General features: G+C 41.4%; 1 protein-coding gene across 1 annotated transcript in view; it reads right to left on the bottom strand.

The window, feature by feature from the left end:
- Positions 1 to 13556, bottom strand: part of dpysl2b (dihydropyrimidinase like 2b) — a gene marked incomplete in the record, with an annotated part of 32503 nt that extends 18947 nt beyond the window's left edge. The window contains 2 exon segments of the mRNA XM_035667802.1: positions 12686 to 13104; positions 13415 to 13556. Coding sequence (XP_035523695.1) covers positions 12686 to 12952 — 267 coding nt within the window.
- Between the last annotated feature and the right edge of the window lie 2281 nt (positions 13557 to 15837).

The following is a 15837-nucleotide window of genomic DNA, read 5'->3' as shown; positions in this document are numbered from 1 at the left end:
GGATGGAGGGTGAAACAGGCGATGACACAAAGAACAGAGAGCTGTGATGTTTGGATCAGCACCAGGTTTCTGTGTGGATGCTTTAACAATGACACTGTTTATAATGGGAGGGGGGGATTAGAGAAAGAGAGACTGATTTAAAAACAAAAAAGGTGCAGAGAGAGAAGATGGAGGAGAGAGAATGGGAGGAAAGAAATTGAATAAAACCTAGGGGTTTTGTTTTTGTTTTTTTTCATCCAATCAAAAATAAGTGCATTCTATAAACGCTGCCATAGCTTGATATATGGCTAAACTGCATTGTAAGACGGGCGGGCTTCTGCTGAGCAGGATTGACAGTAAAAACACTTAATACTGTGACTGCAGTTTACCATTTTATTTTGTTCAGAGCAGTATATCTTTTTCTCCATAACCATATTAAACATAATAAAAAAATGTTTTTTGTTTAAGGTCTTGAATGGTTTATTAAGTGTGACAAAAAATACCGTACTAACCTGAATGACCCTCTAATATACACTAAATAATGGTGGTTTATTAGTAGTGCACCTCCTCAGTACATACAAAAATGTAAATATGCATGGTTGCTTGGAGTATTAAATGGAACTAACAGATCCAAAATAAGTGAATCTGCCATTTCTCTTTAAGTCAAAAAGAAGAAGAAACTTCTGGGCGCTCTTGTTCAGGGAGGGGAGCAACCTCAGCAACACAAACAGTAAATGTTCATCACTGCTCCTCTTTCTGCTGCTTAAATCTGCCGGAACAACAAAGTGAGGGGAGGTATTCACTGCTGCAACAATAAAGACAGGAGCCCGCCTCCAGACACACCCCTCTGTCCTCCTCGTGTGGCTGAGCTGTCACAGTGATGACATGAGAGAGGGCCAATCAGAGCACAGACTGTGTAATCAATCATCCATGCCTGCTGTGCCAATTGTCTCTGTGAAGGAGGAGGGGAGGGGGCTTCACACCCGGAGCCCCTCACCCCCACGTCCCTCCCTCGAGTCACCCCGGGTCCTCTGTCCAAAGAGGGAGTGGCAGTTCTGGTCACAAGGACTCCAGCATCCCCTTCTAACAAAGGCTGCTCTGTTTGAGCCGCTGCCGCTAGCTGCTGCCCGGCCAGCAGCTCTGGCCCCGAGCACAACTGCTGCTCTGCAAAGGCTCCCAGTCAGACCCCGCCCAGCGTCTGAACCAGCACATACAACTCTGCACTGCACAACTCAGCTTTTAGAAATATTACGTTATGGGTTTTATTTTAAATGTTCTATATTTTTCTCCTAAACAGCATGCTGAGTGGCTGCAGATGTACAATGAAATTGTAATGAAATGAAAGCCAGCATGGTGCAGGTGGAATTAGTTTTTTTGCTAGACGTATAAACTGTACAGCAGTACAGCACTTCTTGGTTTTGTCTGAATAATTTAGATAATCAATTAGTCATAATTTATCAAAAAATTAAAAAAAAAAAATAATAATTCTGGTTCCAGTTTTTCAGATGTAAAGGTCTGATGCTTTTCTCTGTCTTATATTACTGTACACTGAATATCTTTTGACTGTTGGTTGGACAAAAGAAGCAATCTGAAGACGTCACCTTGGTTCTGGGAAATCTAGAAAAATAATCGACGGATTGATCAATAACCATAATTCTTTTGCAAAAGTAATCTTAAAAGAGTAAACTTATGATCGATGCAGTAGAACCAGAAATATCACCTTTTGTATTCCACACACTCTTCTTCCTTGTCCGAACCTAGTGCCTACATTACCCACAATGCAACTTAACTATAAATACATTAGTCAGTGTTTTGGGTGTGTTACGCTAGTAGCAGCTGACATAGCTTTAGGGCTCTAGCCCCAAGCAGAGATTAGGAGCAGGCTACAGAGATCTGGTAAGCTCCCTCCTTTCTAACTCCACACCCCCAGATTTCAGACTCATTTTCAAATCTGTAGTCCTCAGCTCCAGCTGATGCTGACTCAAGTGACATCACACAGGTTATCAGAATTTATGCAGCTCCATCTGGAGCCACAAAAGGCTCTTTTCACATACATGCATACCATCCCAAAACATGTTAACTTTGTATACTTTGATATGTAAAATCAGCGCACTTCCTCTTTGATCCTTTGAAGCCTTGAACTCTGTATCTGTCATGTGAATACGGTATGTAAAGGTCAGATCCATTCAAAGCACCTAATATCTGTTTTTGAAACAAAAAAGGTTCAGTACAGGCATTTGTTTTAGTCCTGTTTGGTCAGTTATTTTAAAAGATAAAGTGTTCTTTGTTTGGAGAGAGTTGTTGCAGTATCTGAGTATACGGCTGCAATGAAATGTATCTTATCTAATCTTTTTGTTATTACTACAGCTGTACAGTAACCAGACAGACTCATAGAGGACATACATGAGTCATAAAGTCATATCCTCTCTGCTTTTGGTGTTCTTGAACTTCATATTTTGGCAGCCATGCACTCATGGCTTTTCAATGAAGGGAGGAACACACACACACACACTTGAAGACTTCAGCTGACTGCAGCAGGTCTGGAAAATGCTTTGCAGTTGTCATCTGAAAGGTGTGGCGACGGTCTGACAGCACTGATGGAACTAATGCAAATAGATTATGTGGTAATCTTCGATCTATGCCCAACAGACTGCTCTGGTGGAGCGGCTGGCCTCGCTCCAGCCCAGTACTGGCCTTATTTCATCCCAACAACTGCTTTGAAATATGCCGTTACATCATGTGCCTCATCATGACTGTCATTATCACATTACTTACAGGAGTTCGCCAAGAGACTCTGGTTCTCGAGTCGACACTTTTCACACAGGCCCAAAACTGTGCGAGCCAAGACTGAGAGGCAAAATTATCTTTTCAGAAACAATCACTCATTTTTTTTATCCTTTAAGAAGGGCTGGTTATTGGGTTACTCGATGAGGGAAAGGCAGATGATTCTGAAAAAAGTCCCACGAAAAAGGTGTTTTTTGTCTTAAATGCTTCAGTTTTGTAGCTTCAGATGCAGAAATTAACATAACAATTATTTGCCTTCCATCCAGATTTGTACTGTATAATGATCTAATTGTTTTGGAGCTGGGGTTGGAGAGAGTGTCTGGTTGTACTGGATCAGAGCCAAACATGACAGTGACCTTTCCTTCATGGGAACCTCTGAGGGCCTCACAAACAGGATGTGGACAATGCTCAATGGGTTCACTGTTCTTAAACTGCTGTGTTTTCATTCCAGACTACAATGTTCAACCCTGCTAATGTAAACATCATACCAGGAAAATGCCATTCATCTAGCATGAATAAAGCAACCACTTTGAAATTATTTGTCGAATGTTCAATTAATCATTGATTGTTTTTGACGGCAGTAACTTTCCTTAACTTTCCTCCTGCATCCTTTTCCTCAAAGAAAACATCCTGGTTGTAATATAAATTGGGGGATGAAGAAACATTGCGAGGGGACGTGACCACGAGGAAAAACAGTTAGCAAACAGTTACACATCCAGAAGGAAGAGCAACATTAGCATTCATTTGGAGTTGTGTTTCAGGAGACTTGGCAAATATAAGTCCATATTTTAGGTTTCTTATTTACTTTCCACCAACTCCTGAACAAAATACAAAAGTATCTAGCTGCTAAATGCTAGCTAGTCCTTTGTCTATCTGCCGTTTGGTGCTGCGTAGGTCACCTACAGCAGGTTTATTAGAGCTTTTTCACTGAAAACAGCTCCCTGCCGCTAACGAGAGCGGTAAAAGAGTGAACCAAAACAGTTAAGCTGTGGGTCGTAAAACCAAAACAATGATCTCATAGGAGCTAAAACGCTATGTAGAACTGGTCCAGTTTACACGCTTAAACAAGATTGTTTTTTTCCGAAAAGCAATTGGCAGCCAGCACTTGTCATTGTGAGCCGTTCTGACAAATTGAAAAGAGACAAGAAACAGCAGATATGTCACCCCTTTAGTGGGAGGTTTGTTACAATACTAGCATTAGCAGAGTCAATTTTGACATTACAGCTGAGCAGATGAGCGGCAGAGTGAAGTGGTGTCTTCACAGTACGTTGCTAACTAGTGTGCGAAATACATTCCCAGAAAGTTAATGAACACTGAGCCCATCACTTTCCCTTTTCAACATAACTACCCTGTCCCTGACCACCGTCATGTCATTCATGCTTATCACGTCTGTTTGCTGTGTTAGCGAGCCAGCTAGCCAGCTATAGTTTGTCAGTACAGGCGATAACTTAGCAGAAGTACAAAGCCACATTTGGTTCTGCTCCTGTTTGCCCTGTTAAAGTTGCTGCATTACGTTGTTAATAAAGACTCAACACTTCCTTTATCCATTTTAAATTCTGGTGTTTCAGTGGACAGAGACCCTTTATTTCTTAACAAGGCTTTTATTGTGAAACATTTATAGGAACATGTTGTGGAAAACTTGCAGCTCCACTCTCATTCATGGCTCTCATTATGTTCCACTCTGGAGCTGCTGAGTCATCGCAACACCTAGAGGCAGAATACGGTATTACCGCTCTGGTATTTGGCTTAATATCGGCCCAACCCTACTGAGGAGAACTGCAGATTCATGTAATAATTCTCTATGAGATATTATTATGCGTGAGCCCTTTCTCATTACACATAGTCTTGTGTCCCATCGTTAATATAAATATATTGATTATTAAAAAGAACATATTTATAGACATAATTCTAATGCTAAAGGCTTCTGAGTATGAAAGAAACAGACTACTGATGATGGAGTGTGGGAATATTGATTATTTCTCTGTTAAAGCCAGTCAGATCAATCCGCTGTATCATATGACTCCTGCAGTTTATGACACATTATTAAAACATGTGTATAAACAGAGCTGCAGCACCACACAGGTGAAAACTGAAACACTCAACAGTGGAAAAGAGATGCCTGGTGACTGAGGAGACAGTTTAATAAAATCAGGACAAAATCCATTGTGGCACTATGAAAACGTCTGCCAGTGTTAGATGTAACCCGGCAACATCGTGTGTTGTTGTCCAAATGGAAAATATCCTGGGAACATTTATGAAGTCAGGTAGAGAACGCTGCCAGGTCAGACATTCAGCATTATGATTTATGTGTGCTCTGGATTATTCAAAAACCCATCTGCAACCAAAATCATCTCCATACATGTTGGAACAACTGCTGTAAAATCACGTTTGCTATTTATTTTTCTTTATTTAAAACACTTGCTGACTGACTGACTAAACAGGAATAAAACAGATCCCCAGAGGGGACGTTGGTTTGGAAAATACAGCACAACCTGGTTACAAAAATAAAACTGAACAGTGATGTTTGTGTGTATGTGTGCAGGTATTGGGAGTGTGGGATAGACCTCACTTCACCACAGAAATCCATAGATATAAGCTTCAGAAGATGAAGATATGACTATTTACCCAAACTGGACTCATTCATTAACTGCATCTACTAGTGAACTCTCTCTTTGACTGTGAAATATTCACTTAGAGGTTCAGTGTGTAACATTCAGGAGGATCTATTGGCAGAAATTGAATATTTTCATAGGTTTTCATTAGTTTATAATCACCTGAAAATAGAAATTGTTTAGTTGTGGTTACCTTAGAATGGGACCACCATTTTGAGCCGCCATGTTTCTACACTAGCTCACAATGGACAAACCAAATACTGGCTCTAGACAGGGGGTTTCGCGTTTCTAGCAGCCACCATAGTTTCTCCTGTACCCTTTGTAAGGGTAACCTCTCGTTGCCACTAAATCCTACACTGGTTGTTTAAAATGTGACGCTGCCAATGAAATGTTCCCTTAAATTCTCTCTTTGTTGGAAAACTTCACTCAAATTCTTTCTTTGAATATGAAAAATTCTCTCTTTGACTTAATAATTCCTTTATATTCTCTCTTTGGCAATGTAAAATTCACATTAATTTTCTCTTCGACTGAACAAAAATCACTTCAGTTCTCTCTTTCACTATGAAAAATCCGCTCATTGACCTCTTTCTGCAGTCTGTTGCAGCTGGAGGCGCCACGATCCTGTCACAGATTTTTACTAAACAGTGTTCTCCTTTGTTCAGGTGCTGATTAATAAAAAAGTTCACCTTCTGTTCACTTACTGACACGCACACACACTGTGTATTTTCTCTGACTTCTGGCTTTATGAATGGGGGAATTCGGGATTATATCGACCATGAAAAAAGCGAGACTGAGCCGGTGGGTGGGTGATTCGAAGAGCAGCGTGCTGCGTGAGATGTGTGAACAGACAGTGCCCGGGGCTGCTGTGCACGGTGCGATAACAGCATGAACGGGCTGAGGCGACCTTAACATTAACAACACACACACTGAGCTGCCACTGGGGACAACTACTGTACTACAGGTATACTAGCAGACTGCCTAATGATCTCTCATCCACTGAGGATTGTAGTCACAGAGACTTTAATCCAGGACAGTCTTATTATAGACTCAGTCTATTTTTACCTGCCTTTAACATGGACATTAGAGGTGCATTTACTAAAACATCATATTTTCTCTTGTTTTTTACTTCATATCATCTTTCACTGTCAAAGACACACTGCTCTTGTTTGGGGCAAATATAACTTGAGTCTTGTTCGGAAATGATCAGCCTATTAATCGATTAGTTAATTGAGAGAAATGTTTAAATTTTGATAATCTATGTATCGTTTAGGGTATTTATTCAGCAAAAATGACAGCTCTGCTAATGTGAGGAATTGCTGGTTTTGTCTGTTTAATGTAATTTAGGACTGCAACTAATGATTATTCTTCAATCTGATGTTTATTGTTCTGATGTGTTTATTCCTTTTTCTAGTCATTGCAGTTTCCAGAGTCCAATGAGACATCTTCAAATTACTTACTTTTGTCCAACTTACAGTTCAAAACCCATATATATTAAACTGAACAGCAAATGTCATAAGTCATCAGGGCTTACATAACTCATCAATGATCAAAATTGTTGATCTAATAACTATAAAGTGAGTATGCTTTGGGCTTTGGACTGTTTGTCAGACTAAACAAGTCATTTAACTACTAGTGACAGACATTTTCCTTTCCTTTTTTTCCACATTTTTCACACCAATCCATTAATCATTTAATTGCAGCCCTGCCTGACCAAATGTCCACTTGTTCCACACACCTTGTTAACTCTGCTCTGATGTAGCTGTATGCATCAGAAATATAGAGGCATGAGTCACAGAAGCCTCAAACCCAGGTGGTGAACTTCTTGAGGTTCATTCATATTTGATGAGATCTGCCTTAAGTACGTCCCTGCCTGTGCAGCTGACCCGACTCCATCTGGCCAAGGCAAACCAGTCAGCTCTACCAGCACTACATCCATAATGACTGGGGATGGATGGATAAAACATTTTCAGCATTACGTACGATCTAAACTGTAAATTTGATTGGCTTGTGCATAAAGGTACGGGACAGAGTTTCTTTTGTCACTGCTGAAGCCTTTCCTGTGCAGTTTTGATTCAATTTAACCTCATTCATTTCCTCTGCAGCCTCTGTGTGGTTTAACAAGCTCACTCTAACGCCTGTTCAGTGAACAAGCCCGGTGGTAACAGGAGTATGTTTGCTACCTGAAGCTCACAGACCCAGGACCAGCTGGAAAAAAATGAGAGACTCTCTCCCACAGTCTCATGCAACGCATTTATCACACTCAACTATTAACCTAAACTACATTTTAAGGAAGTCTGTCTCTGACCCCTTTCTTCTTTCATGCACTGTTCTAGAATAGGAAGTCTATCCATTTAGGTCTGACTTAATCACTGTCGGGACTACCACCCCCCTTACTAATCCTCTGATCTCTCCACCAACTGGCTGCTGCATCTCAAGCACTCTGCAGAGAGTTGAGAGGAAAAGGATTCACCTGAGAGGTTGTCTGTTTTCACCAGGGACACAATGATATCAACACAGTCCAACATATGCTTCAGATTATTTTCTGGTATTATCATATGACTTGTTTGTCTTATGCATTAGTTTCAGTGGGAGCTTAAAGCTTAGGTTAAGCTTGCGAGTGAAACAGAAAGGTGAGACATTGCTCTTTCTGATTACTCCGCTTCAATAAGACACATTTTTCAATATAAACACACAGTTCAGACAAATCTTTAGTCTAAAAATGGTCAGAAAATAGAGAAAAATGTTCCCTCTCAAATTCCCAGAGCCCAAGATGACATGTTACTGAGAATTCCTAAACCCAAATACTGTATATTGAAGTCCCAGTGATACAACATAGAGAAAAGTAGCAAATTTCACATTTGAAAGGCAAGAAACACAGTGTTTGGATTCGTTCTTGACCAAACAATTAGCCAGTTATCAAAATTGTCAGTTAAGGACTAATCCTGTCAGCACAGGTGCAGGATGGATGGAGGTTTAGACCTCATCTAATAGAGTATAAATAAAAATTAATGGCTTTTGAGATGATGGGGCCCTGTGCAGAGATCCCTAAAGGATCCCTAACAGCCACCACCTTGCCATTGTCCTGATTAGAGTTTCTTTGTTAGGAATTTAGAAAGTTAATTCAGTTTTTTCAGGACTTCTGATTGGAATTAGCCACTTAACACAAAGGCTGTAGGTTGTGGCCTCGTTGACACTACGGCCCTAGGCCTGTTCTTTGTAGACTTGTTTTATAATGAGTACAAGCCAGATTATTTATGTAGTAATGCATCTTGTTATCTTCATGAAGCATTCATTCATATTTGCATAGAAAGCCCAAAATAAGACACGCAGCTCCCTCCATGATGGTTTTTTCTGAGCCATTTTGCCATTTTAACCCAATTATTTCCCTAAAACAGTGACCTCCTTCCTGATCAGCTACATGCATCTTCCCTTCATTACACAGCTGAGGGAGAAACATGGAAGGAAATAGGACCCACTGTCCCCTCCCTTCCCCTGGCTCCCCTCCCTTCCCCTCCCTATTCTCTCTACTTTCCATTCAACCACCACCACCACCATCCCCGCAGCTCCGCTATGAATTCAGGGAAATAATCTGGCCCACAGTGACACCATTAACGTGCCCTTAAATGCTTCTTCGCCCTCTAAAAATACAATACAAAAAAAATCGAAGCCAGTTTAAAGAGAGAGCTTGGAAAAAATAAAAAATAAATAAACAACAACCCCAGCCGGGTGCTGAGCGTTACAGCGGATGCAGGGAAGCATTTGCCCCAGCAGTTGGTGTGCAGTGATACGCGGCCACCAGACACACCGCCTAACAAAGACCACCGGCGTGAAATCTCAACTGTCATGCATACCGCGGACAAAGAATGGCAGACCGAGAGTGAGTCTGCAGCACACATGAATATTGAAGGTTAAGTTGTGGCTCGGTTTCAGCACTTGTCGCAAAGATGCTGCAAAAAAAATCAAAAAATCTTTCAGCCTCACCACAGTGTCGGTGGCCTCATTGATTTATCGACCCCCAGTGCGCGTTTGGTCTGCGTGAAAGCAGGGTGGCTTTTCTTTCTTTCTTTCTTTCTTTATTTATTTATTTACAATAAAACCGACATGCATCTGCAAAATGCATTTAAGAAAAGCGACTCGTGCAGCCTGGCGAGCTCAGATTCTTAGAGGAGCGCAGCGGAGGCGCATGCAGGGACCATGCCGCCCCGGTGACATCCTGCACCCACACCCGCAGCCAGGCCCACACCGACCAGGACACCGGACGCCAGACTGGATATAATCTGAGCTACTTCAACATTAAAAAACACCCCGACACTCACTGTGATGCGGGGGATGTTCTTCTTGCCCTGGTAGCCAGACATATTCGCCGGTGGATCGTCTTGCGCTGCGCCGTGGACCGCAATCAATGCAACGGGATGTACGGATTACTGCCGCTCGCCGGGCTGAAACGAGGATGATGAGGAGGAGGAGGAGGAAGAAGAAGGAGAAGAAGCCGGGATGGTCGCAGTTGCTCCTTGGGAGGCCACAAACCGTAAAAGACTCAAACTATCTCTCAACTCCGGATCGTGTCCTGGCAGCCTCCCGGGTCTCCGCCGATGCACCAAACCTTTCCTTCCCAGACGGAGTCAGACAAGAGGGGAGGGAGGGACCATTCGCGAGCCTCTTCCCATAAAAGAACCCCACGGAGCATGCGCAGAGCCTCGCCCTGCTCCATTGACAGGAGAGAGCCACTAATGCCATCAATTGCTCTCCTTCCTTGGATTAGTGAAGGAGGCAGAGAGTGCACCAAGTGAACAAGTGGAGAAACACCCAGCAGCCATCTTAACTCCACTTCATCTGATCAAAAGCTGAATTTTATTAGAGAATGTAGGATCTCAGCCAGTGCACAAACAGGATCGTTTCCAGATCTGTTTCCAGCTCCAGTCAACTTGTTTTGACAATTTTGTGATTGAAACAGTCCCAACATAGTTTAAAGAAGACTGAAAACAAGAAGTGACACTTGTGGGGATCAGGGAGAACAGAACAGAGGGGACACTGGGGTTGATCTTTTCTACTGTTTGAAGAAAAATGAGATTTTAACAAACATAATGTCAAATAAAACTGACTTGCATTGTTGTAAATTATTTTCCACACACAGTTTATTTTTATTAGCAAACACATATTACTGACAGCGGCACACACTGATGATGTCATAAGGCTGCGACTATGGTGGCCTGCAGTCACTAATGACATTTGACTTCAGAGTAAATGAGATGCAGTATCCCGCCTAGCTTAATGGCTCCAATTGCATGTTATGGACAACAACTATTTTTTTTATTTAAAGGGCCACTGTGTAGGATTTAGTGGCATCTAGCAGTGCAGTTGCAACTCCTTCGTCTCACCCTCCCCTTCCAAGTGCGAAAGAAAAACTGTCTGTCTTTTGGTCGTTTTCCTTCTGGGCTGTAGAAACATTGCAATTCAACATGGCGGCCTCCATGGAAAGCAACCCTTGACGTAAGAAAACATGGTGTAAAATATAAACGGCTCATTTTACGAAAGACTAATGAAAACATACCTATAATTATTATATTCCATTTCTGCCAATAGGTCCTCCTAAATGTTACACACTGGACCTTTAAACAATGTCAGCATATACAGTATATACTGAGCAATACAAAGTATGCAAATATTAGCTAACCACCAGAAGAATGTGTTTTAAAATGCTGTAAAAATGTTTTAAAAGACCAGACTCCTTATTTTAAATGGTACAGAGTGTCACTTTAAGGGCCTTCCTTTAAAAATGCTGTACCGGCGTGTGGGATTGTTATATGAAGTTTAACCTGTATCTAAAATATAAAGATGTTCAGTCTGTCGGTGATGGAATAGGCTCTTTTACTTAGATAAAACTGTATTCAGTTGGTTGCAATCAGCTACATCTCTGCTAGATGCCACTAAATCCTACACACTGGTCTTTTAAAGTACCAGAAGTAAAAGTACTCATTATGCAGAATGGTCCAATTTCAAAATATGTGTATTATATTATTGGATATACAGTATGTTATTATATCATTATTGGATCACTTTGCAGCTGGTAAAGGTGGGGCCTATTTTTATTTATGTATACACTGCTGGGTAGCTTGTGTTTTCCCCCCAAGGATCAATAAAGTCTTATCTTATTCTATAAGATTACATCCTAAATATATTTTCTATTATTAATCTGAATTTGTTAATCTGAAAGTTACCAAATACATTTAGAGTAGAAGTAGCAGAAAATGCAAATAGACATGTACTTTCCACCACTGCAGTCTGCTTATGTCACATTTCTTATCAGGCAGGGTCCTCAGATGCAGGCTAGCTTTTAAACATCCCATCACTTAAATTCTTATATTATTAATATGCAGGAGCAAATTAAACATGTCCAATGTATATTATTTTATCTCAGAAGAGGGGGGCAAGCTACTATACATGTAAGAATTAAATAGATAACAGAAATTAGATAGAAGAGAGTAAAGAGCTGATTGGGTGGCTAATGCCTCGAATCAATATGTAACATGATACCATGATACACAACACCACCACCCAAAGCTTTTAACAGCATCCTGAGTGCTTAAATATTAAGTAAAGGAAGCACTGATAGTGTTTGTGCCACAGCTGACCACCCAGCTGTAAAACCTGGATAGTGAGTTTGAAGCAGCAGCAGAAAAGTTGATAGATTTTTTTCCTGCAAGTCATGCAAGTCAGAGCTGCCATCCCCACGGCTCCACACCCTCCACTCTGCTGTTAGAGAACCTGAATGCACCACAGCAACATAATGCTGCAACCCTGCACCACATCACCCAGAGCTGTGTGTTCACATGTCCCATCTAACCAATCTTGTTATTCATTGTCCTCATTCAGACGTTGTTTGTGTTTACAGCCTTGCTCAAGGACACTTCAGCAGCCCATGAACACACACTCTATGGGGTTGTATTGTCAACCAGCCAGCTGCACAGTGCAGCAGGGATCAGATCAACAGTCATGTAAGCTGGAACTAACAGGAGCCACTCCCTCTGGCAGCTCTGCATGGTGGGCCCTCTGTCTGTTACATCACAGTGCTTTCTGGGAAATGTAGTCAGGGCAAGTTGTCTGGCATACATTGGCTATAAGCTTAAATAAACTCGGACGAGTGACAGAGGCTGTAATTGGAACACTTTTAGATGAGAATGGCGCAGGTTTGTGCAAAGATCCGAATGTTGGATGGCAGAAATTAGAGCAGGGGAGAAAGAAAGATTAAAAAAAAGAGACGTAAAGGAACGAAAACATGCACAATAAGCATGCAAAATGCAGATATTTACCCTTTTATCGTCCAGATTCTGCAGAGCTTCCTTCCCTGTGCTCTCCCTTATCTCCACCTTCCTCGGCTGGGAGATGTCGGTCTGCCGGTCAATGACTCGCCCGTCACTCTTGCCCCTGCACGCCGAGAGCGCATCAAAGTCGAGCGTCTTGCTGTCCGAGGCGCCTTCCACCGGGCAGAACATGCCACAGAATTTCTGCCTCGGCCTGGCGGGGCTGTCAGAGCCCATGCTCTTGAAGAAGGCTGGCACTTCCCCGGCGGTCGACATGCCTTCCAGGCGTGGGGGGGTGTTGCGAGGGTTTTTCGGGGAGTAGCTGCACAGATGCTCAGAGTCTTAGCTCCTTGTATGTTTTTTTTTTCAGCTCCGCACGCTTGGACAGCCACCGCCTTTGCCGGGGTTTTCAAGCGCAGGTGGTCGCACTGTGACAAAAGCGCAAAAAAAAAAAAAATCTGTAAGGCTAATGGTGCATGAAAACACTCCCACTGTAGAGAGAGAGATGAATCCACGTAATATTATCTGATATTAGGCACAAATACGAGAGAATATCTACTAGTCTATGATCCTCCTACAGATCAGCAAACAGTTTTGAATTGCTTACTCATGAGTCTAAATTAGCTTCTAGGCTGCTGCCGATTTCCCGAGTTATAAGTCAGCATATGAGGGGAGAGAGCTAACAGTCTAGCTTTGTCAAAATAGAGACCCAATGGGCTACAGGAGGAGGAGGATTACCTGTAGCCTGTGTGAACCCGTCCAGAGACTGGCGGTGGCAGGAGCGCATCAGATGTGACTCTCCGGAAATGATCGGTCCTTTCTTGTCCAAAGTAAAGACTTGATGCTCTAATCCATCAGGAGTACTCCGACCTGCCTGACAGTGAGCCTAAAAGCCGTGTAATCTAATAATCAAGACCATGTCATGCAGCTGTGTCTGTGTCTCTGAGGGGCGTTTCTGGCACAAAGTTTGAGGTCAAGGAGCGATCAGCACCATGGAGAGTTCCCTCAGAGTCACACCCAGTCCAACAATGAGGGGCGCTGTCCATTCAGCACCACACCCTGCCTCCCACACACATACCTCTACATATTTTTAGGTTTGTTTGACTGACATAGAGTGTCAGCTGCATGTCTCACTGGCAGCTTTCACTTGGCACATACCAACTCAGACTAGGACGTTCAATCTTACACAGTGGAAAAGGACGGTGATGATTCAGTTCTCTAATTTGTAAAACTAATAATGAGTTATACATGCTAAACCTATTTTATTTCGTCATTTGTTTATTCATTTATTAAAGTAGTTTTAAGTCTATTTCTACCACTAAAAAGTGTTTCTCAATGACATTACACACTCAAGACTAAATAAGAAGCAATCAAAGTTCTTGTTATCTATAAAGAGTTTCACACTTAAATACTCAGCTACACTGCTCAGTAATCAGGTTTTGATTCAAATGTTACTAAATTGTGATTGGTTACACCGGACTGCATGACATCACGTTTTTCCAACTGTGCCACGCCCACTTGAAACCAGTAAAAAGAGCAAAGAAATATCTCAATATCCAAATAACTCAAACTGTTCTAACATTTGCAGAAATGTGTGCGTTCATGACGGACCCTGTCACTCAAAGAAGAATGTAAATGTTAAAATAATATGCAGGGCCTTTAATAAAGGGTAATGATGGGTTTCTCACTTTCTAATTAGCTACCAGTTCAAACAACCCTTTCCCTTAAGGTAAGTGGTCAAATGGCCCATTCACTGATGAGACAAAGCAAGTTACCCTGGAGGAGAAAACAAAGCAGTCAGAGAGATTTTTCACAACCTGAAAACCATAGATTTTTTTTCTAGAAAACAATTAAAAACTAGAAATGATTCATTAAAAATTACTAAAGCTATTAGGCACAACCCTTTATAAAAGACGTCTTGTTACAAAGTGGTACTGTGGATTTTAGTTTAAAACATATCTGATGTTTCTTACTCACAAACCACACAGTGAGTTAATATGTACAGTATCAGATCGCCTTCCTGTAAGATATAATGATGCTGTATTGATTGACATTGGGAAGCTCAGATGTCTCAGCAGCCACATAGCACACATGTGGTAAAGGACAGAAAAAATGCTGAATCATAAACGCTTTATTTCTAATGACATGTGAGTATAATGGACAGAAAACAGAGTGAAGAATGATACTGATAGTGATAGGTGAGCAGTGTTTTAACATGGGGACATAGAGTTTGAAAGAAAAAAGTACCAGACAGGGACAGTCAAATGAAATGATGCTATAAGTTGCATTTTGGGAAATGTAGGATCCAGAGTTTCTGCCATAAAGGAACTAAAATGCATGATATCTCACCTTCTGCTGGTTTTATTTTGAGCAATCCTTTTTTTAAATGTGTCTCTTGTGAGTCTCCCAACTTCATGGCTGCGGTACTCCTTTAAATCAACCCCGCCTGTGTTAGTGATCATAGATCTACTGTAGGTACCAGGTAAAATGTTCTGCCTAGAAACCTCTGTTCATAAAACCTTCCTCTAGTGTGGGATACATTGCTAGTCTATTGGGGTCATGACTGCCCATCGCTTCAACATGGTTTTATTTTATTTCCTAGTTTAATTTCCATCCTACTTACAGAGTTTTACCATTAAAAACAACTACAATCTCTCACTATCCAGTAAAGCTGTAAACCTCACTACATTCCTAGTATTGATTGTTACCGCTGCAAAACCCTGCACTTAAACTTCTGCTTAGACCAGTGTTTTCAGACTTTGCAAACGTGACACTTTTTAACATCGGACTGTTGTCTCCCACAAGATTACAACATTCTGAAGGCGTGTAACTCTTACTGCCACTGTAACACTTCTTTGAACACTGCTTTTAACGCCCTTCAAGTCATCAAGCACACCCTGTAAGCACATTATCAATGCATGACAGCCGGATCAGAAAATATTATAATGTACTGTATAAACATGCATCATGAATCTGGTGTGAAAATGTCATCTGACTGTTACTTGAGTCTTGTGATTGTGAATTTATTTTCTTTTAAATATTCATCAACACATTAGAATAAGGACATCAGAATATTGTGGAAGCCGAGAACGACCATGCATGCAAATGTTTCTTTTTAATGTTGTTATTGGGAGATCACAAGTTAATTATTTCATTATCTT

This window comes from Morone saxatilis, unplaced genomic scaffold (genome assembly GCF_004916995.1).
Source record: "Morone saxatilis isolate NCDOM2014 unplaced genomic scaffold, NCSU_SB_2.0 Contig21, whole genome shotgun sequence".
Lineage (NCBI taxonomy): Eukaryota > Metazoa > Chordata > Actinopteri > Moronidae > Morone > Morone saxatilis.
This window is presented reverse-complemented; position numbering and strand designations above follow the sequence as displayed.